General features: G+C 37.9%; 1 protein-coding gene across 2 annotated transcripts in view; it reads left to right on the plus strand.

Moving 5' to 3' along the window:
* Positions 1-22,604, plus strand: part of ndrg2 (NDRG family member 2) — a 70,767-nt gene that overhangs the window by 41,624 nt on the left and 6,539 nt on the right. For both annotated transcript variants that reach the window (XR_010545714.2, XM_065294345.2), the window contains exons 5-15: positions 5,887-6,007; positions 6,206-6,268; positions 6,352-6,412; positions 6,701-6,787; positions 12,859-12,915; positions 13,731-13,834; positions 13,935-13,973; positions 14,972-15,023; positions 19,897-19,944; positions 20,371-20,406; positions 20,495-20,546. Coding sequence is in view for 1 of the 2 variants with exons in the window: in XM_065294345.2 (XP_065150417.1) it covers positions 5,887-6,007; positions 6,206-6,268; positions 6,352-6,412; positions 6,701-6,787; positions 12,859-12,915; positions 13,731-13,834; positions 13,935-13,973; positions 14,972-15,023; positions 19,897-19,944; positions 20,371-20,406; positions 20,495-20,546 (720 nt within the window). In the remaining variant the exon portion in view is untranslated. The remainder of the gene's footprint in view (positions 1-5,886; positions 6,008-6,205; positions 6,269-6,351; positions 6,413-6,700; positions 6,788-12,858; positions 12,916-13,730; positions 13,835-13,934; positions 13,974-14,971; positions 15,024-19,896; positions 19,945-20,370; positions 20,407-20,494; positions 20,547-22,604) is intronic.

Genomic DNA, 22,604 nt, shown 5'->3' on the forward strand with positions numbered 1-22,604 from the left:
CCACACGATTGTTTGTACAGAAACTGTCATGGGAGACAAAGGTAGTAATAGGTACACAGTAAAACTCCCAGTGTTAATTTAACACTGATGGGAGCATATATGGTCCCACTCTACAAAGTGTTAAATTAACACTGAATCAGTGTTAAAGTTAATGAGATAATGAAGTGATGATTAAGACATTAATGGTGAACACCTGCTGGTCATTTCATGTCAAATCAACTTAATTTTAGAATTGTTCCTGTCTCTAAGTTTTTATTTTCTTTTTCTGGAGAAAGTAATACTAACATGATGAAAAAGGTCAAAATATTAAATGCAAAAGATATATAAAAACTGCTGTGTGTATATATGATTCTATCTTACAGAGTTTTAAAAAGTTACACTGAAGCAGAGTAAAAAGCTGTCATCTTTAACTTTTGCCTCTCTATCATCATCTCTGTTTGAAACTTAAAGTTACAACTTGCTTGTAGAGTTACATGGATGATAAGTTTAATCTCTATACAACAGCTGTATTTCTGGTTAATAAAGTGAGTCACCATTGTCCCGATTAGTGTTTCCATTAGTTGGGCACTTGAGTCTTGAAGATTAGAGTTGGCCTTCTTTTATTCATTGTGTTTATTAAACATATTTGTTGGAGTAGAGGGAGGTGACACAGATGAAATTATAAACTGTTGGTGTGCAACAGTAGTTGTTAAATATTGTGATTCACTGATCTCAAACTAAAAAAAAACACTAAATGTAAGTTACATTGTTTTTATGTTCAGTCAAACCTGTGATATTCCTATGCTGTAAATCCATACCCTTAAGAGTTAATTTTTTTACACAAATCTAATCTGTGGTTTCAGTTGGACACCCTGAGACATCAACAATCACCCTAAAAAACACAATCATGGTGACAATCAACAACAAAGCTTCATGACATCAACAATCACCCTATAAAACACAATCATGGTGACAATCAACAACAAAGCTTCATGCCGCAATGCATGCTGGGTACCAGGATTGTAGAAAACTCATAACTCCCATCATGCATTGCAACATGACACAATTGAGCAACTTTCTTACCATTTACTCTCACCATTGTTGAGATTTGTATCCAAAGTCATGAAGTCTCTCTGAACCAAAAAAAAAAAAAAAAAAAACTAGAATCAAAGCACCCTTATCCTAAACTGTGTCATTTGCATAGAGAAATTCTTTTTATGTTTTTTTCTTTACCTTTCTCATGTCATATCATATCATATATTAATATTTTTAAAACAAGCAATTTTAGATGGGTTGATAGGATTTTTTCTACACCAAGCAACAATCAAGTGCTTTTATTGAAACACTGTTGCAATTGCTAATATTGGAGAGTTAGTTTAGTGAAGGTTAAGGTAGGGATGGCTGACGCGAAACAGTCGTTCCGAAGCTTTGCGAGATCCCGAAGCGCAGATGTGTCGAAACACTGATCCGAAGCGTGATTCAAAACACCCATGTCACGTGACTATGACCAAACGAAGCCTCGAAGTGTTTCACTAAGTGTTTCATCAGGTGTGGTCTGCCGAATCAGCGTTTGATTGGCACGGTCGGGAACAGACAACACAATCGCACATATCTATAAAAGTGAAATAAACGCATATTGACCTTGTGGGTTTTTGTGAGAGGAGTTTTTCAAAGGCTGGAGAAATTATCTGTAAAAAAAGAAGTAGGCTAAGTCCTTCCACACACAGCAGATATTTATATGTGACATGGTGGCTTGATATATTTTATTAATTTCTTATTGTTTATGTGGTATTTATCTCTATTCAATTTATTTATTAAATAGACCAGCTTATAGTTATTGACAATGATGAGCCTAAAAGCTCATGTAGTTGTCAAACAGATGTTAAAACAACAACAAAAAATATGTAACTTAATTGTGACGACGGTAATAACAATGCGTTTTCCGGGGTTCGATCCAGCGGGCTTTTGCATGCGAGTCAAAGACATTATCCACTCTCCCACCTGATCACTCGTATAAATTAAACAACATGTGGGATACAATTTGTCAGCGCTCGTCTAAAACCTTGTCAAGGCTGCTCTATGGCAATACGTGCAAATGACCACTAGGTGTCACTGTGGAGGCGGTTTCGATTCATGTTTCGAAGCCTCGACACAATTGATTCAACTGTTTCAGTGTTTCACGAAGCCTCGCTCTGCCCATCACTAGGTTAAGGGACAAACGCCTAACTAAAGGAAACACTAATCACAATAATGGTGACTTCAAATAAATCTAAAACACAAACTGGAGATTTATTGTGATAATTTTTGTGATAAATATCCATTTGACTTGTGATTACATTTTAATAGAAAGAAGATTTGTCTACTAAGTCACATGTGTGGATGCTGGAATAGTTGAGCACTTTTATTTTTTTCTGACAACAGTTGTTTAGAAGTTAAACTTATTATCCTCTACAAAATAACTACAAGCAAGTTGTAATTTTAGGTTTCAAACAGAGATGATGATAGAGAGGCAAAAGTTAAAGTTGGCAGCTTTTTACTCTGCTTCAGTGTAACTTTTTAAAACTCTGTAAGATAGACTCATATATACACACACAGCAGTTTTTATATATCTTTTGCATTTAATATTTTGACCCTTTTCATCATTTTAGTATTACTTTCTCCAGAAAAAGAAAATAAAAACTTAGAGACAGGAACAATTCTAAAATTAAGTTGATTTGACATGAAATGACCAGCAGGTGTTCACCATTAATGTCTTAATCATCACTTTATTATCTCATTAACTTTAACACTGATTCAGTGTAAATTTAACACTCTGTAGAGTGGGACCATATATGCTCCCAGCAGTGTTAATTTAACACTGGGAGTTTTACTGTGTAATTGCGATCTATTTGTGGTCGTCAATTTTGATTTTGTGGCGGACTAAATTAATGTATGGGAAGTACTGCATTCAAACAATGCTCCCTCTGTTGCTCGCTCCCACTTTTTGTATGATGTCCCAGCAGTAGGCAGCGCAAATATGACGACTTCCGTTCAGAAGTGGTACTAAACCCAATGGAAAAGCTAACCAAGCCAAAGTAAAGTGAGCTGACACAACCTGACCTGTGGGGTACTATGCAATGGAAAAGCAAAGTTGTTCAGCGTGTCTTATGGGCTGTTTACACTTGGTATTAAGATGCATTTTCGTAGATCGGATCACAAGTGGACAATGCCAAAGACAGGTGTAAACGAGGTGTAAAATGTTTTTAGCTTTGTTTTAGTTACAGCGCTATCTTTAGGCTTTCATTGATTAAACCAAAGTGTCTGCTCTCCGCATCTTTCATTAGTTTCATTTTGCAAGCATGGAAAAGTTGCACAAGCTTAGTTCATCAATTGCACTGAAATCAGAGAAAAGCTCTTACATGTGCATGTACAAAACACTGTGCAACATGTTTACTAACAACACAAGCAGCAGACTCTTAAATAATTTTAGTTTGAGTCAATTTAAACCAGTCATTTATCCCGCTCATGTTTAAAATGAAAGCAGAGGGACTGGCCCACAGACCACCCCCTTATAAAATATTTGTGACAGAAGCATTTAAAAGTGGACAAAAAATACAGATTTAAATACCAGGTTTAAACGGAATTTGTCTCTCTTGTTCACTTGTGATCCAATCAAAAATACATCCTTATACCAGGTGTAAACAGCCTCAGACACAGCAAAAATTGGAAAGTTGAATTTCATTGATAAAAACTGATTATTTTTTCTGCAAAATGCAATAAATCCATGACAAGTTTTTTTTCAAAATGCTATAAATCTATTGAATCAATATACATTCACTGGCCACTTTATTAGGTACACCTGTCCAACTGCTCTATAAAGCAAATTTCTAATCAGCCAATCACATGGCAGCAACTCCAGCAACTTGACGTGGTCAAGACAATCTCTTGAACTCCAAACTGAATGTCTGAATGGGAAAGAAAGGTGATTTAAGTGACTTTGAACGTGGCATGGTTGTTGATGCCAGACGGGCTGGTCTGAGTATTTCAGAAACTCCTGATCTACTGGGATTTTCACACACAACCATCTCTAGGGTTTACAGAGAATGGTCCGCAAAAGAGAAAATATCCAGTGAGGAGCAGTTCTGTGGGCGAGGAGGATGGCGAGACTGCTAGAAAGGCAACAGTAATTCAAATAACCACTTGTTACAACCGAGGTATGAAGAAGAGCATCTCTGGACGCACAACACGTCAAACCAGGAGGCGGATGGGCTACAGCAGCAGAAGACCACACCAGATGCCACTCCTCTGTGAGAGTTTATTGAACACTGGACTTTTTGCTGCGGATAGTCACTTTAAAGCTCTTATAAAGGGGACCTAAACTGTTATGTTGGTGTCAGAGATGTTGCTAATGATCTGGAGGGAATTATAGCCTCCAGACTCTCAGGAGCCTTTTCTTGTCTTTCAGCCCGCATGCTGGGTTTGAGTAGTTTTACGATCTACAATATGAAATGTGACATGTTTTGTCAGTTATGGTAACCCATACTCGAAATGTGACCTTGGCATGAAACCCATCCCAGTGAGTAGTGAACACACACACTGCAATTTGTAAACACAAACACAGCAGCGGCCCGGGAGCAGTTGGGGTTAACCCCCCAGTCACATTAGCTACAAGAGACAGAGCGACAGGCTTCCATTCATTTTCAATGGGAGTGGCCATTTGCCAGCAACAAGCGATGAGCTACACGAGCAAGGTGGGGCCAAAATAGACAAGAAGGCTATTTTATGCAAATGCTGAGCGATGCGACAAAGCGACTGCAAAATGGAGTGAAGGGGCAGCATGACGTAGGTCTTAGGCCGAGTCAAAGAAAATAATTCAAGATGGTGGAAACTGCGTATTTCTGCGTATATATATCTGATTAGTTTGGCATTTTACCTCATATATTTTGTTACTTTTATCGAGAAATAAATACTTTTAAATCCAAAAACATTGTTCTTGTAACTTACCAATACCTCTAAAGTGACTTTTGATACCGCTTTTAGATACTAGCAAAGGAACGCCCATCAAGCGAGTGCGTGTCGCTCGGTGTCCCTCACTTTTGTAGCTAATGTGACTGTAGGGTAAGGTGTCTTACTCAAGGGCACCTCAGTCAGGTGGATTGTTTCTAATGTTGGCTTACTCTACACAGCATTGCTGGTTTAAAAAGAATTTTTCATTTATCTAAAAAAAAGGGGGAAACAATCCTGTTGCACTACCATACTTGACAGTGTGTTTCTTGATTTTCTGATTTCCATAGTACGTGTTTGAATTCCTTTAAGTGACATATCAACCATTTGGTAGAGGCCGATATTAAAAAAATTATGAGATTTGTTGATTTGTAAGAGTACTTTGGGGTTGGACCTTGCTTGCGTTTCTTGGGTCCGATTTCAAAGCCCCCAAACCCTTTCAGCGGTGAGGGTGGACGCAGCGATGTCCTCTGCTGGAGTCTGTGTAGAGGCAGATCCACCTTCCCGTTATACGGCGTGCCCGATTTATGCTGGCAAGCTTGGGATTCCCCCGTCTCCTGACATCATTGTAGCGCTTGGCGCAACGATGGGGATGCCAGCTGATGAGACTGTGGCTATTTCCTCTCACGCCTGTTTAACCTACGCTGATTTGGGCGGGTTTCTCCTATCCCCATAAAAAAAAAATCTCTGTCTTTGACTGCTTTTACAAGAACGTGGGTCTCCTCGGCTGTAAACCGTTTCAGATCGTTAAAATAGGGCCCATTGAGTGTTTTAACTAGCGACATAAGGAGATAAGAAATGCCAAAAAAAAAAAAATTCAAATACTTTTTTCTTGGTGTGGCAGTTATATGGTTAACACCCCTGCTTTAAACCGTGCTAATCGCTTAGATCTAATTTTTTTATCTCTTATACTCTTTTTTTCAGGTAAAAGCTGTTTCTCCACTTTGTTCAATTTTGAGGAGATGCAGGAGATTGTAAAGAACTTCACTGTGGTCCATGTGGACATTCCAGGACAAGAAGAGGGGGCAGCAGCTTATCCTGCAGGGTATTTGCTGAAAAATTAAGTCTGCAAAATCAATATTCATAAAAAAGACCATTTGATGCCTGTCAAACCACCTTCACCTATTTAAAAGGTGCAAGGTGTTGACATAATGTTTGATGCAGAGAATATGAAAAGACATAAGGATAAATATATTTATATTCTGTGTAAACTGAAGAAAGATGTTCTTTCTTTACTTGATAGATATCAGTATCCGAACATGGATCAAATTGCTGATATGCTTCCTGCTGTCCTACAATATTTCAAGTAAGTCAAAACAAGGCATGAAGTTATGGACATCTGCAAAATACAAAAATGCCTGTAAATGATTTTGTGTCATTCTTGTTTAGTTTCCGCACAGTTATCGGTGTTGGTGTAGGAGCTGGAGCTTACATTCTGTCTAAGTTCACTGTGAGTTGCTAGTCTTTCTGTGTGCACTTATTGAAACTTTTCTAAGAGTAGGGGAGAGCAGGGCACAACCTAACACATCAGCACTATGCCCTAATAATCCCGTCAAAGACTATCATCTGCTGTTAAAACTATTCTGTGTATTACAGGGGTACTACATGTTTGTGTGTGTGTGCGGGCTCGACGTATGACTTTTTGTTGCGGGCTAGCTGCAGACTTGAAACATGAAAGGGTGATATCTTGTAGTGTACACTGAGTAACAATTAATCTTTCAACTTCTCTGTCACACAGATAAGTAAACCTGATGTTGTGGAAGGTCTTGTTCTAATCAATGTTGACATGAATGCACGAGGTTGGATGGACTGGGCTGCCCATAAGGTTGGTCACTATATGATGTCAGTATTAGGTGATTAATCAGTTTGTACAACGCTTTCAGCTGAACACATAGGGCTGTGACGGTGGCAGTATTTTACCACCGTGATGGTAATGCACCAATTCACTGCGGTGGTTATAGAATGTTTGTGTGTGTGGACGCATACACGTGCATGCGCGTGCACATTGATGCATATATATTGCATAAATATTTAAAATGTAACAAACGTGTGTGTTCATAGGCGCCGATTTCTTTTTTTCGCTGGTGGGTACTATGGCAGATGCTTTGGAGCGCCCAAGCACTTGGAAAAGAAGGAGGAAAGCAGCATGCTCGCGTTTAGTTGTGAAATGTGAAGTGCCCCTTATTTAGCTTATTCATCAAAGAATTGTAGATATTGCAACTCCTGAGATCCACCAATCTGAAAGGCTTCCGAATTTCAAAAGCGCTTTTGATTTAAATTTATTGAGCATATGTGGTTGGCCATTTCAGTGGGTGCACGAGCCCCGGAGCATCCACGGGATTGGCACCTATGTGCGTGTTTATTGTAGCACTTCCATGCATGAAACAAAACACGGTTCAAGTAAGGAACCTTATTGGGGTTATAATGTTTCCAGCCTCCCCTTGCAAATAGTTCACTAACTCCGAATCTGCTGGCTGTTTGCGTTCACACGAATTTGAAGATAATCTCGTACTTAAAATTTCAATAGTTTGTAATGTGCACTACAGCATGGCACACTCCAACACTAACGATGACGTGGGTCATGACAAACGCAGAGATGTATAGTAACGAAGTAGAACTACTTCACTACTGTACTTAAGTACTGAAAGGCTTTATCTGTACTCTACTGAAGTATTATTTTTTTCTTCCACTTTTACTTCAGTACATATTTTCGATGAGTTTAATACTTTTACTCCAATAAATTTTTCATGTGCTGCATCGTTACTCGTTGCACTCGTTATAAAAATGTTACGAATCATTCCAAACCCACATTATCATTGCACTGATACACATTAGAAACACACACACATCGTGGTCTAAACCAATCGGAGATAGTAAAGGGCGGATCCCTTACTCCCTATCACTCACTCACAAATATGAGCCGCGGTAGTGGAAAAATGTGAACCGAAGAGAGAGCCAAAGCAGAGAGACCGAGAGAGAATGCGCAAGAAAGGCCGAGTGTGCGCGAAAGAAGGAAACATTAATAAATTGAAACACCTTGTACATTTACCTATTAGCTGCTACAGCCGAAGGAATTGTGAGTGTCCTTCAGCTTAAACATTTGAAATAATATAAACAATATTATATTCAAACTTTTGACTGTTTTCTTTAATAACTACATTACACAATACTTGTACTTTTACTTTCAGTACTTGAGTAGTATATTTTAAAATATTAAAGTATATAAATGCTACTTGCAGTACTTAAGTACAAAACATGTTTAATACTTTAGTACTGTGCTTAAAGAGCACTATAACTTCTACTAAAGTCACTTTTTTGATAGAGCACTTGTACTTTTTCTCAAGTCTGGGTCCCTAGTACTTTATACATCTCTGGACAAACGTCACAGCCCTACACACATTTAACCCTATGGACCTTTAAATGTCAATGACGAAATTCCGATTTATAATCTAGCTATTTGAATTAGTATGCTTACTTTTATAGAGTAATTCTTAACTATATGGTCATGAAAAATTCCACCACATTTCAATGTATGTACATTGTGTATGTTGTACACATTCGGGAGGAAATTGTATTTTCATTTCTACCCTAGGCAATTGTATATTCATAGCTACCCTATTTATATTTTCTTAATACATACAAACTCTCTTCAGTAGTGGGTTCTGATTGGTCAGTCATAGCATTTATAATATTATTTGAGTAATGAAAATTGCACATGCCAACACTGCATACGTGCTCATCTGGTTACCCAGTGTTAACTACTTAAGAGTACCTGTGCTTATGTTCTGTATCTCTTTGTTCACTACAGCTGATTAATTTTCAGCTTGAAATCTTTTTTATTTGCATTTTTTTTAATTATATTTAAGGTATAATTAGCTTGATATTTCATCCGTCTCATTTTGATATTAAGTACAGTCCTAGTGACCTTCTACCTTTGATAAATATGATAAACTTGATAACGTCAGGTAAGAATACAAACTTGATTATTAACAATAAGAAATTCAAGAACATAATCAGAAAAGTACAGGGAGTCAACCAGAAAATGTTCATTGTTTTTACCATGGGCGTCGGAACCATTATACGTGGGTGGGACAGGACCCACCCACTTTTTAAGACCAATGATAATGGACCCACCCACTTTTTCTCTAATTTAGCGCATTTGTCTGTTCACTTATCAAAGCGCTGTTAGTCCAAATCCATTCCACTAGAGCAGGGATCCCTAACCTTTGCTTTTTTTTACACCGCGGACCCGTTTCAGCTTTTAAACATAATTCGCGAGGGTGAGTGGACGCTGAGTTGCTGTTTAAACATAGTGCTGAAAACCTCATTTTCCAAATGTATAACGTTCTAAACATAAGTAAATGTCAAACAACCATGCATTAGGAAAATTAATAACTGCTTTATTTATAGTATTTTCTATAGACGTGTAAAACCATATTAAAGCGGATTATTTTACTTTCATTGTTTCACGAGTTTGCCTGCCCATTTAGTCTTAATAATTAACGGTAAACGAACTTAGCTTGGTGTTCTTAAAGGCAGCTCGAACCTTCGGACTCGAGCCCCAAGTTCAAGACACAGAAGAAAAAAAGAGGAGATGATGAGGAGAGATGCCAGAAGAATTGCGTCTGTCGCGGAGGCACAGAGACTCTGCTTTTAAAGATAATTAACACAGCACTAAATGTGGTTCCTTTCAAACGTTAAAAGTGTAGGCTACTCGTTAAAATATTATTACTGCTGTAAAATAGTTAATTTTGATTATGGCACGATCGCTGGATAATTTTCACGTTTTTTTACAGAAGCCAATTACTTTTCATTTGCGATATGAACGTCTTCACGTATTGTTATTATTTGCGAGGTTCATTTGCAGATAATTCATAAAGTCATACCTCTGTTTAATCGATTGTGTTTTAGAAGTACACATGCTCAAACTCTTATGACAGCATTGTTTCCCGACGGATACCATAAAATAAAGTGATATCATTTCCAGAATCTCACATTTATATTTCTCTAAGAGAGAGAAAGAGAGATTGCGTATAACAAATAAAAAAGGTATATAAAAGTTGTATCAGTTTACCTTCATTCGTTTTTCTTACCTTTTATTTCCTCAAAATAAAAAATGTGGGGACCCACCCACTTTTCATTTGCTTCCGACGCCCATGGTTTTTACAGTAGGGTAGGTTAGGCCAGTAGAGGGCAAACAGAGACCAGTTGGACAGTTACTGGCGCACAGGTAACAAAAAGCCCTAAAAAATTATATACGCCCCCACCAAATCCTGGCCAGATTACAGAGACCGATTCGCATGGGATTAAGATTACAGACAACCCCTGCAATTATTACAAATCACCAGAGGTAATACTAATCCCCTGCGAATAGGGGTTAAGACGTAAAATATTTTTAATGTGTCCCAGGCCTTAATTTACTAGCAAGCTACCGTGACAGCACAGGAACATAATAGGGAAACTAATGAGGGGATTGAATCTAATGACATGTAAGGACAGTGAAACAATAATGATATGATTAACGGGGCAACAAGAGGGCGGGGAGAGAAACACAATGATAGCGGAGCACATGGAGAGCTATCAAACGAAAGCCATGTGCCCCTTGACAACAAAACAGGCTGACAACAGATTCCTGGGTTGGTCGGACTAAAGCCATGACTTCTGTAGTAAAATTTTTGATTGAGTAAAAAAGACTAAACATTTATTTAAAACATTTTCACACTATGATTTACTGGGAACCAGAATTGTTTCTTTGTGCTTTGTTTTTTTTATTCTGATCATTGTAATCATTCCTTTGAAACATGTAGGGGTGGTTTCCTGGACAGGGTTTATCCTAGTCCCAGATTAAAATGCATATTCAAAAACAAATTGCATTGACATATCCTAGAAAATATTAGTGTCATTGTTTTGTACCAAGATGCACACCAGTATTGTGTTTTGTAAGGCATGTTTTTAAAAACTACTTAAATGTCCTAATATAACTAAGGCCTAGTCCTGAATTAATCTAAATTCTGTCCTGGAAACTACCCCGTAATCATTTCAATACTTACAGCTTAAAAATTATAGTCTGGAAGAAAGACATTTAAAAAGCTTCACAGAGTATTTCTGTGCCGAATGCTCTTCACCAGGGTTCGTACAGGGTTTCTTTTTCGGGAAAGCTTTTTCCATTACAGGTCCAGCTGACATTTCAGGGGTTAGCTGAATATATCACTTCTTTTTATGGGCACTTCCCCCCTAAAACCATGCCCACACGTCAATCAGCGGGAGAGCGAGAGCCGAGGATGCTAAGTTACAGGCATTACTTCATGCGACAGCTTTGTTTTATATCAAGGCTTAACAATGGCACGAAGAAAGAGAAGAGAAGAAAGCCAGTATTATGGAAACAATGGATATAGTTTGTTTATCCAGGAAAGCAGCGAAGTTTTGCGTGTGTGTTTGTTTAACGGTGGATTTCATTGAAAAGTCCCTACTGGGTCTGAGTTGCATGCGGTAAGTAAGACTTTTGTTTTGTTGATAATAGGCGCATATTATTATTAAATGCATATTATATAAACAACACAAACATGTAGTGAATCATAAGTTATTCAGTCAGTGTTGTATAAAGTGTTAACTCGTGACTCGCTCTTTCTGCAGTTTGTAACTCCACCTTCCAAATTCTTTTGATAAATCTGATGAAACTAAAGAGTCTTTGGAGATATGAAGGATGTAATACTACTCTATAGCTACTCCAGATTAACATCAGATATGCGGAAACAGCAGGTGTTATGGACAGTTTAAATATCACATAAAACAGTCTCATGTTAATCTTAAGCACCTATGGAGTAGTTTAGCATTCTTCACATTTCCGAAGATTCTTTGCTTTTATCAGTTTTTTTAAAAGACAGATCAGCTGTACTGCCACTTTCCCGGCAAAACCAGAGCCCCTGCAGGCGTACCATGGGCTTTAAACAAACACATCACGAGCAAGCAACACACACAAAACAATATCCAACTTTCTCTAGACAACTTATGATTACCTTTACATTATATTCACATACACAACGATTGCCAACAAAACACAGACATGAGAAGCAGTTTATCTTACTGCTTATGACATGGTTGAGACACCCGATTTCATCGAAATCCAGCTTTAAACAAACACATTTTGCTCCGCTGCTAACCTAGATAAACAAACTATATCCACTGTTTTGATAATGCTGGGTTCACTGGGAAGCTGAACAAGCCTAAATTTCCCTTACAAACTATTCAGATTGAAGTGCCCATATAAGGACTTCCACTGTACTTCCAGCACTGATATTGGCCATAAAAGAAATAAACTTGTACGATAACCTGGAGAAGTGAATGTGAAACATGAAAGTGACAAGCATGCAATGCATACTCGAAATGTGACCTCTGCATTTAACCCATCCTAGTGAGTAGTGAACACATGCACTGAAAGTTGTGAACACACACACACACACACACACACACACACACACCCCCAGAGCTGTGGGCAGCTTTCCCAGCACCCAGGGAGCAATTAGGGTAAGGTGCACAGCTGCAACCTGGCCGTGAGCCTCATTCCGGCAACTCTCAGGTTACATGCCCGATGCTCTATCCACTAGGTTACAACCGCCCCAAAGTGCAGTTGTGCAATCGTCACAGGCTAAGTCTCAGAAATACTCCATGTCCAACTGTTTTTTATGTTTAGCATGAAGAATCCATCTCTTTAACAGTGTTAATAAGTCAGAATGCATAAAATAGCTTTAGCCCCCCCCCCCAATGTAAATATCAAGTAGCAAAATGAAAAGCTTAAATATTTTATCTTCAGTAAGATTGGAATACAAAGTTTGAAGATAGGTGAAAAAACATATATTTAAATTAAAAAATAATTTTGTGATTATTACTTTTTTACAGCTCTCCAACCTGACGTCTTCCCTTCCTGACCAAATTCTGAATCATCTCTTCAGTCAGGTCTGTCTGTATGTTTGTGTGTGCATGTAATAAAATCAAGCAGAGACATAAACTTTGAACTGTGTGAACTTTACTCCCTTGATTTAAAGTGGTGCAACTGACACTTGTGACCTTTATCCATAGACATACATAGAATTGACCACTAAATCATTTGTCAACATTGCCACCGTTTATTGACCAGGCAAGACTGCCCTATAAACGCATACAAGGAAGAAGTGGAGCTGCAGTTTGTCTAGATAAAAGTCAAAATTCCATTTACATTTCTCAGCCAATTTCAAAATGGTTCTCAACTGATTTCAAAAACATGAGAAAGAGACAAACACACTTGTCTTATCAGAGGATATCTCAACAACGTAAAAGTCAAAATCTCAAGCTTATAGTCAGGTGCTATTTCATCCCTCTCCAATTCTCCAAAACACCTCCCAAATGTCTCCCTATATAAAGCACTTGATTCAACTCATCAGCTTGTTAGTGTGCTAATTAGGGAAACAGGCTTATGCGACTTCAGCAGTGCTGCATAGACCGATCGTTGTGTGACATCATAGTCGAGCGATAATGATTCGAGAGTAGAGGACTTTGTATGCTTTCAAAACGCTTTCACAGTACTGCAATGTCACAACCTGATCGTTCTGCTGGTGACACATGAAGTTGAGCAAGCCTTATGGAAGAGGGCTGATTTGCCTTTTTTTAAATAGAGAGAGAACGAAAAACATTCTGAGTAGGGGGTCGTAAGGACTAGAGTTGAGAAACACTGGTGTAGTGATTTGAAATGTACAAAGTGTTATGAAAAACTGACTTTCATTTGTTTTATACAGGAAGAGATGTCAGCAAATACAGAGCTTATTCAGTCTCACAAAGAAAGAATCATTAAAGCACCCAACCTCAACAACATTGAACTCTTTTGGAAAAGTTACCTTGGGTATAATCACAAAAAAAAAACACACACACACAAATAACAACTTATACATATGCAATTTGGGCACCAGAATAATCAGACTTTTGTTTTTTATGTCTCACAGGCGCGGAGATCTGAACATTGACAAAAACAACAGTTTCAAGTATGTGTCATCATTCTAGAATGCAGTGCCTTTCTACACTGAACAAAATAATAAACGCAACACTTTTGTTTTTGCCAATATTTTAGGTGAACTCAAAGATCGAAGACTATTTCTATGTACACAAAAGGCCTACTTCTCTCAAATATTGTTTACAGATCTGTCTAAATCTGTGTTATGCTGGGTACAGTACACACCAAAAGATTTTTTACATCTTATAAGATTTTCAAAATGTGATAGACCACAAACATGAGAATAAAAAATCCTAGATTTAACCGTTTTTCTTCTATAGAGTGTGGTGTGCCATGATGTATCAAATACAGCACACCACACACAAACAGATTTTCAACCAGAGTCTTGACTGTGAACACAGGAAATCTCGCAAAATCTTGTGAGACTTCAGAATAAGCATGGCGGGCGATATGCAGGAAGAAATTTCAATGATAGTGTTTGGAATGATTTTCACAGAAAATTCAAGGAAAAATGGAAAGGGTTTGGGTGAAGTCGTGGAGACAGCGGGAACATGGTCTGTACAAGTTCACTTTGCATCAACTTCACTTTGCATGCGTTTGTCCTCCGGGTTCCTCCCACACATCAGGATTTCTGATTGTAAATATTAAACATGTTTTTGCGATCGGGGCGGCTCCGACTTTGGACACTCTTAACACACCTCACACCAAGGGAAAATCTGATAAAATAATCTGTAGAACCATCAAGATAATCGGAACATAGCTAGGATTGTGGGAAGGTTGGAAATCGGACCAAAATCAGCCTGATTATTTATTGGTGTGTACCCAGCATTAGTGAGCACTTCTCCTTTTCTGAGATAATCCATCCACCTAACAGGTGTAGCATACAAGATGCTGATTAGACAGCATGATTAGTGCACAGATGTGCCTTAGGCTAGCCACAATAAAAAGCCAATCTAAAATGTGGGGGTCTGGGGGTCTGAAAACCAGTCATTATCTAGAGTTAACCTTTCTCTCATGTGTCTATTTTAGGTGTCCTGTTATGTTGGTGGTTGGTGATCAGGCACCCCATGAGGATGCTGTAGTAAGTCTTATTGTAAAACATTTATGGATGTTTGATTAAAATGAATGAAATTTTGAAAAGCAGCATATCTATTAGGCTCCATTTACATTGTCAAAATATTGTGTCTGTTTCATTGTGGCTTGCAAATATCAAAATGTCTCTGTCTGTTAACATTCACTTAGGACATACAGTAACTAACTGTTTAGATGGATACCTGCCAAGATGGATTTTTTAATCTCATTTTTAAGTGTAGTTCATGCATGGTTTTATACAGCACATGTACTTCCCTTACGAAAAAGAAGTATACTTCAAGTTCATTTTATTAAGTATCCTTAAAGCAACACTATGTAGTTTTTTTACCTTTAAATAATGTCTCTAAAATTATTTCAGTGATAAAACAATTTTTAACTGGACAAATTGTACTGTTGCTGCAACCTGAGCAGCCTCCTAGCTGCTACAAGCACACACTGAAAGTGGCGGTGGAGGGTAGGAAACACAGCCCCGCCCCTCCCCCTGCCTGCATAAGCGTGTCTGGGGGAGCTGTAAGTCATTTTTACATGGAAACTATATAGTGTTGCTTTAAGTAATGTTGGAGTTTAGTTTTAAGTGTACTTTATGTAGTAAGTGTACTAACATTTATGTTCTAGTAGTATACTTGTAAGTGTACTGCTTGAATGCCGCTTGGGACTAAATTGGCCCACTTTTAGTATATAAAAGGATACTTTTAAGTGTACTATAAGTGTAAGAGTAGTCAACTTTAAGTGTACAACTAGTTCACAATTAGTTTTTCATTTGTACTGCAAGTGAACTCATGAGTATACTAGTAGTTTTCTAGACTTATACTTCAAGTGTACATGCAAATGTTTTGTTAGTGTACTCTTAGTAAACTAGTAGGTTACAAATTTTTGTGCTGCATGTATAATTCCAAGTGTTCTTTTAATATACTTTTAGTTAACTAGTAGTTTACTAGTCATATACTGAAAGTGTACATGCAAGCGTTCTGTTAGTGTACTCTTAGTAAACTAGTAGGTTACTTATTGTATACTGCTTGTGTAACAAAGCACTTTGACACTGAGGATCCATCTGCAGGTTTTTATTAAACACACTCATATTCCAACAGGCAAGGTCAAACAACAGCAAACACAGCAATGTAGGGCAGGCAAATCTCGTAGACATGGCAACAAACATACTCATAAACCAGGTAAAACAGATAAAGATCAATAAATACAGATAGATATGCAGGCAGGCAAACCGCTCAGCAATGACAGAGGTACAAATCAAGACTTTGCACTGACTGAATGTTTCCAGAGAGTTTATATAGGCTGTCCAATGAGTTTCAGGTGGCAGAGTAATCAGTCCAGGTATGCGGGATTATGGGAAATGGAGTCCAGAATGAAAGTTAATATTTAGGGGATTCAGCCATATAAATATATATATATATATATAGTTCACTTAAAGTAAAGTTGAGTAATAAACTACTAGTTAACTAAAAGTATAGTAAAAGAATACTTGCAAGTATACCTGCAGCACACAATTAATAACCTACTAGTTTACTAACACTAAAGATTCTCCATAAAGATAATGTACATTTGTACACTACATATACTTTCAAAATTTACTTAAAATATACTGTTTCTAAAGGATGCTAAATAATGTATTTTATAAATATGCTGTCAGTGCATTATTATAATGATAACTTTAACAGATAAAGTATACCTAAAATAAACTTTAAAATAAGTTCAAATTAGTATACTTTAAAAATTTCACAGAACTTTAACTCCAAGTATATTTTTTTTAAAGTATACTTTTAGAAAATATACTAAATTATAATTATTTTGAAATATGTTAAAAGTTTAAATGCAAGCAAATATGTTGTAAGCATACTTTCAATTTATTCAAAGATGGTACAGTTCTTTCTAAGTATATTTGTAATGTACTATTGCAAAGTTAAATATACTTGAAATACAATAAAGTATATTTATTTTTCACCAGGGCTATTCATATGGCTTTTTGCAGCTTTCTTGATGTAGCTTTTGCTGTTGCATTTTTACTTTATACTTTTAAGTATATGCCAGTAAACAAGTATAGGTCAAGTATACTTTAGTACAATTTAAGTATATTTCTGAGAAGTACCTAAAGTACATTTTAGAGAAGTACATAAAAAGTAAACTGAAAGTATACTTTCTTATTTTAAGTTTAAAAGAAGTATACTTATAGCACATTGAATATTGAATAAACTTCTTTTTCGTAAGGGTTGCCATGCGCTGTCTAACATAACCAAAATTATGTTATTTCTATAAATATGAAAAACAATTGAGATGGTAGGCATAAAACCAAAGGTAACACCATTTGAGTACTGGCACATGCCAACCATGTTAAAGTACTGCTCAAATGGCAGTAAAATATTCATAGTTATTAGTATCCGTTATTAATCATTTTTACAAAGTTCATGTTTGATCAAGTAGTCTTTTTTAATGTATAATATCTAGAATCTGCAACAGTGTTACACTCAATTTTCGCTTTGTAGCCTATTTATGCCTTATTATAGTTAACCCATTCCACAATATCCCACAAAGCAACCTATATACATACCGTGAGGAAAATAAGTATTTGACCACCTTGCTATTTTGCAAGTTCTCCCACTTAGAAATCATGGAGGGGTCTGAAATTGTCATCGTAGGTGCATGTCCAATGAGAGACATAATCTAAAAAAAATCCAGAAATCACAATGTATTATTTTTTACTATTTATTTCTATGATACAGCTGCAAATAAGTATTTGAACACCTCTCTATCAGCTAGAATTCTGACCCTCAAAGACCTGTAAGTCTGTCTTAAAATATCCACCTCCACTCCATTTATTATCCTTACTTAAATGGACCTGTTGAGGTCGTTAGCTGCATAAAGACATCTGTCCACCCCATACAATCAGTAAGAATCCAACTACTAACATGGCCAAGACCAAAGAGCTGTCCAAAGACACTAGAGACAAAATTGTACACCTCCACAAGGCTGGAAAGGGCAACGGTGAAATTGGCAAGCAGCTTGGTGAAAAAAGGTCCACTGTTGGAGCATTCATTAGAAAATGGGAGAAGCTAAATATGACTGTCAATCTCCCTAGGACTGGGGCTCCATGCAAGATCTCACCTCGTGGGGTCTCTATGATCCTAAGAAAAGTGAGAAATCAGCCTAGAACTACACGGGAGCAGCCGATCAATGACCTGAAAAGATCTGGGACCACGTTTCCAAAGTTACTGTTGGTAATACACCAAGACGTCATGGTTTGAAATCATGCATGGCACGAAAGGTTCCCCTGCTTAAACTAGCACATTTCCAGGCCCTTCTTAAGTTTGCCAATGACCATTTGGATGATCCAGAGGAGTCATGGGAGAAAGTCATGTGGTCAGATGAGACCGAAATAGAACTTTTTGTCATAATTCTACTAAACGTGTTTGGAGGACGAAGAATGATGAGTACCATCCCAAGAACACCATCCCTACTGTGAAGCATGGGGGTGGTAGCATCATGCTTTGGGGGTGTTTTTCTGCACACGGGACAGGGCGACTGTACTGTATTAAGGAGAGAATGACCGGGGTCATGTATTGTGAGATTTTGGGGAACAACCTCCTTCCCTCAGTTAGAGCATTGAAGATGGGTCGAGGCTGGGTCTAGCCAGTCTTCAGACCTAAACCCAATAGAGAATCTTTGGAGAGATCTCAAATTCCATGTTTCTCAGCGACAGGCCAGAAACCTGACTGATCTAGGGATGATCTGTGTGGAGGAGTGGGCCAAAATCCCTACTGCAGTAAGTGCAAACCTGATGAAAAACTACAGGAAACATTTGACCTCTGTAATTGCAAACAAAGGCTACTGTACCAAATCAGGTGTTCAAATACTTATTTGCAGCACAATCATACATTGTGATAATTTGTTTAGATTATGTCTCTCACAGTGGACATGCACCTACGATGACAATTTCAGACTCCTCCATGATTTCTAAGTGGGAGAACTTGCAAAATAGCAGGGTTTTCAAATACTTATTTTCCTCACTGTGTGTATATATATATATATATATATATATATATATATAGTGTACATTGTATATGCCAGTAGGTTAAAGGCAATGTACTCTAAAACAGTCAAATTTTCTACAAGAAACAAGTTAATTTCTCTCAGATATTAGTAAAAAAAGGCCTTGCATTTATTAGAAAAGGATACGTAAACTTAACTGATCTAGTGATTTGCACAAGTTTATAAAGTGAGAGATATGTTAGTGTTTAATGTTCTGTTTTGTGGGATGCCATTGTGCTAAAGGGTAGACCATGTGTTTAACTCAAAGACGGGAAGAGATTATGTTGTGCTGCATATTGCTTTATTTTAAGGCAGTATCTTTTTTTGAGTGGTCCCCTTCTACTTTCCTGCATAGTGATGTATATTATGTTAACATAACTTGCATTATACTCAAACTAACCAACTCTCCAGATACCTGTAAGTAAGCAAATTAGTTAAGTGAGACAAAAATTTTTTTTCCTCTTTGACAGTTATACCTCTGCATTGCCCAGTTCATCCTCAGTAGGTGGAAGACACCTAAGATTTTAAAGGATTGTTTAATATCAGAGCTCTCTTTGCTCCTCACCCTGTGCTCTTCTTCTGCATAAGACACAGCGCTCACCCTGGGATGCCCCTCAGGGCTGAACCCTCTGAATCAGACTCTTGGAGTGCTAGTTAACAAAATGCAGTTTTATTAATGCATACATCACTGCAGATTTATTTGAATTTCCAGTTGTAAGTGTGAAAGCGTTCTGGCTTATCAACTGTAAACCGAACACCAACGCTGTTAATATGAGGTGTAAACATTTCTGACTGCTTTTTAAAAATGTATTTCTGCTTACTAGGTGGAGTGCAACAGCAAACTAGATCCAACTACAACCTCATTCCTCAAGGTATAGACATTTGTAATTTTATTAAAGACAGTGATCTCAAAAGATAAAACCTACTTTAACTTCTCTTAGATTGGGGTGCACCAACAAGGATTATGCTTAAATCTGGTTTAAATCAAGGCTCATTAAATAATTTTGTTGCACAAAACGTTAAAATATTTTTGTTTAAAAATTAACAGGGTTACATTTTGATCCAGGTTAAAATTTTACAGTAAACCTTAAATTAGTAAATTCATCATGGTGGACAAAATGCATCGCAGATAAAGGTTTTAATACCGGTAAAAGTTTTGATCTAAGATTTGTTAGTCTGTGGTTAAAATTAAGTGGTGCAACAGAACTCTAATTAAGATTAAACTGAAATAAACAAACCCTAGATTAGTTACTTAGTTACTGTTTTATTCTAACTGCCATCTTTTGTGTTCTATTCAGATGGCCGATGCTGGTGGTATGCCACAGCTTACCCAGGTAAGTGATCATTTACTATTACTTTTAATCTATTAAGGTCAAAGCTTAATTTATATGTGGTGTATAAATTAAGTGTTATTTTTTGTAGCCCAGTAAACTGACAGAAGCTTTCAAGTACTTCATCCAGGGAATGGGATACAGTAAGTGATTTGAATTTTTTAATAATTTATATTAATAACTTCCTACGTTTGAAGATGTAATTCAAGGTAACATCATGAATAAAAGTTAAAGGGATAGTTCACCCACCATGCACCGTATAAGGTGGTAGATGAGGTGTATGTCACAGCTTGACAACCACTGTGAAATCCGAACCACCCCCACCTAGGACAATGAGACAGGTCACTCCATTAGTTCCACTAGTATGGAATCTGGGTATGTGTGGTTAGCACACCTCAACCTGTCACAGTGGCTGGTCATGTTGGCAGCACATGAACGTGGACAGACAAGGTATACTTGGTATACAAGGTATACCTCTATGACTTATGCCTGGATGGGATGAGGACCAGCAACTAGCAGTGACAGAGACCATTACCCTTTTACCCTCAAAGTGTATGTGGCCACTATTGCCGCCCATCACTTTACCGTTGAGGGCAGTACGACCTCTCTTGGGCAGTACGACCTGATCATCAGGTTCCTGAGGGATGTGAGGATGCTAAACCCACCTACTGTAGGCTGTGCTCCATCCCCTCTTGGGACCTCTCAGTGGTTTAAAGAGGGCCCTGCTTGTGGCCCTAGGAGTCTCTCTCCATCATATATCGCTGAAGACTTGTATCGCTCTCCTGGTGATGCTCATCTCAATAAAGAGGGTGGAGGACCTGCAAGCACTGTATCTGATGAGTGCCCTCAAGTTTGAGCCAGGTGACTCAATAACAGAGGCTGGTGCACTGGAACGTGGATGCCATTGTGACCACATACTGATCCCAAGATCTGCCGTGCCCATTCGAAATCAACGTGCACTCAACTAGCTGCGTCATTTTGGGCATGGACACAGAGTGCCTCTAAAAGACATCTGCAGAGCTGTTGGTTGGGCTTTGATCAATACATTTGCAAGATTATATAATCTTCACATGGAGCCGGTTTCATGTCTGTCTTTCGCATGGTACCAACACATGACTCGGGCAGACAGCTAGGCGTGTTGTTTGCATGTACCTTCACATGCATAGTGTACAGTGTAGTCAACTTCTCCCCCCTTTGGGTGAACATATATCCATCATTAAGCACTCTTTGGTGTCAAGCCATGCGGAGCACCTTAGCCACTAGGCCTGTTACTGGAGTAGTTAGTTACCCCCATAGGTGAACCCCTGTGCCTATGCTAGTGCTCCACACATAGTGACTCTCTTTACAGTAGGTGGTCTCAAATGAGTATTCTCCACTAGAAGGTTTCCAGATGGCAACAGTGTTTCCCCGCTTTGGTGTTTTGTGCCTGATTTCCAATATTTCATTGGGCCTTTTTGATTTGATCAGAGATATAGGTTCCCAAGAAGCACACCCTTAGTGTCATGTAATCCACACAAAAACGACTAAACATTTCCTTAAAGGTGAACCAGCCTATACCAGTTGGAACAAAAACATACTAGCACTAACAGGCATAAACCAAATTCGAAAGGCATGAAAATTTGTGCTTGCCCAAGTTAGCAAGAAGTACACTGTGCCAAGCTGAAAAGACTATGGGCCCTATCTTGCACCCAGCGCAAATGACTTTGTCAGTGACGCATGTATCATTAGTATTTTGCACCGGCGCACAGCTGGTTTTTCCCTCCACAGATGCACGTCGGCAAACTAGGGAATGAACTTGCGCTCCCTGGGCGGTTCAGCGCAAAAAAGAGGCGTGTTCCGGCGCAAACCATCTCTGATGCTATTTCAAAAAACAGTTTCAAAAAACAATTGCGCCACTGACCAGAAAAAAAAAAGTTTAAAGTCAGTAGCGCGTTGCGCGTTGTTCATTATGCTATTTTAAGGGTGCATGCTTGACCATAATGTATAGCGTGCACAACGCGCATACACTTTGCATCTAATCTACCCAGATGCAACAGTCATTTTTGCAAATCATAAATTGTTACACTTAAAAATATTAATACACGAGATAAGGGGAATCGTAGTGGTGAGCATTGTGGTGATAGTTTTTATTTATTGTGTGGCTGTGTTAAAAAATTCTCATGCAAATAACGATTAAAATATTTTCATAAGTTTGGTGTTTG

This window comes from Paramisgurnus dabryanus, chromosome 2, assembly GCF_030506205.2.
Source record: "Paramisgurnus dabryanus chromosome 2, PD_genome_1.1, whole genome shotgun sequence".
Taxonomy (NCBI): domain Eukaryota; kingdom Metazoa; phylum Chordata; class Actinopteri; order Cypriniformes; family Cobitidae; genus Paramisgurnus; species Paramisgurnus dabryanus.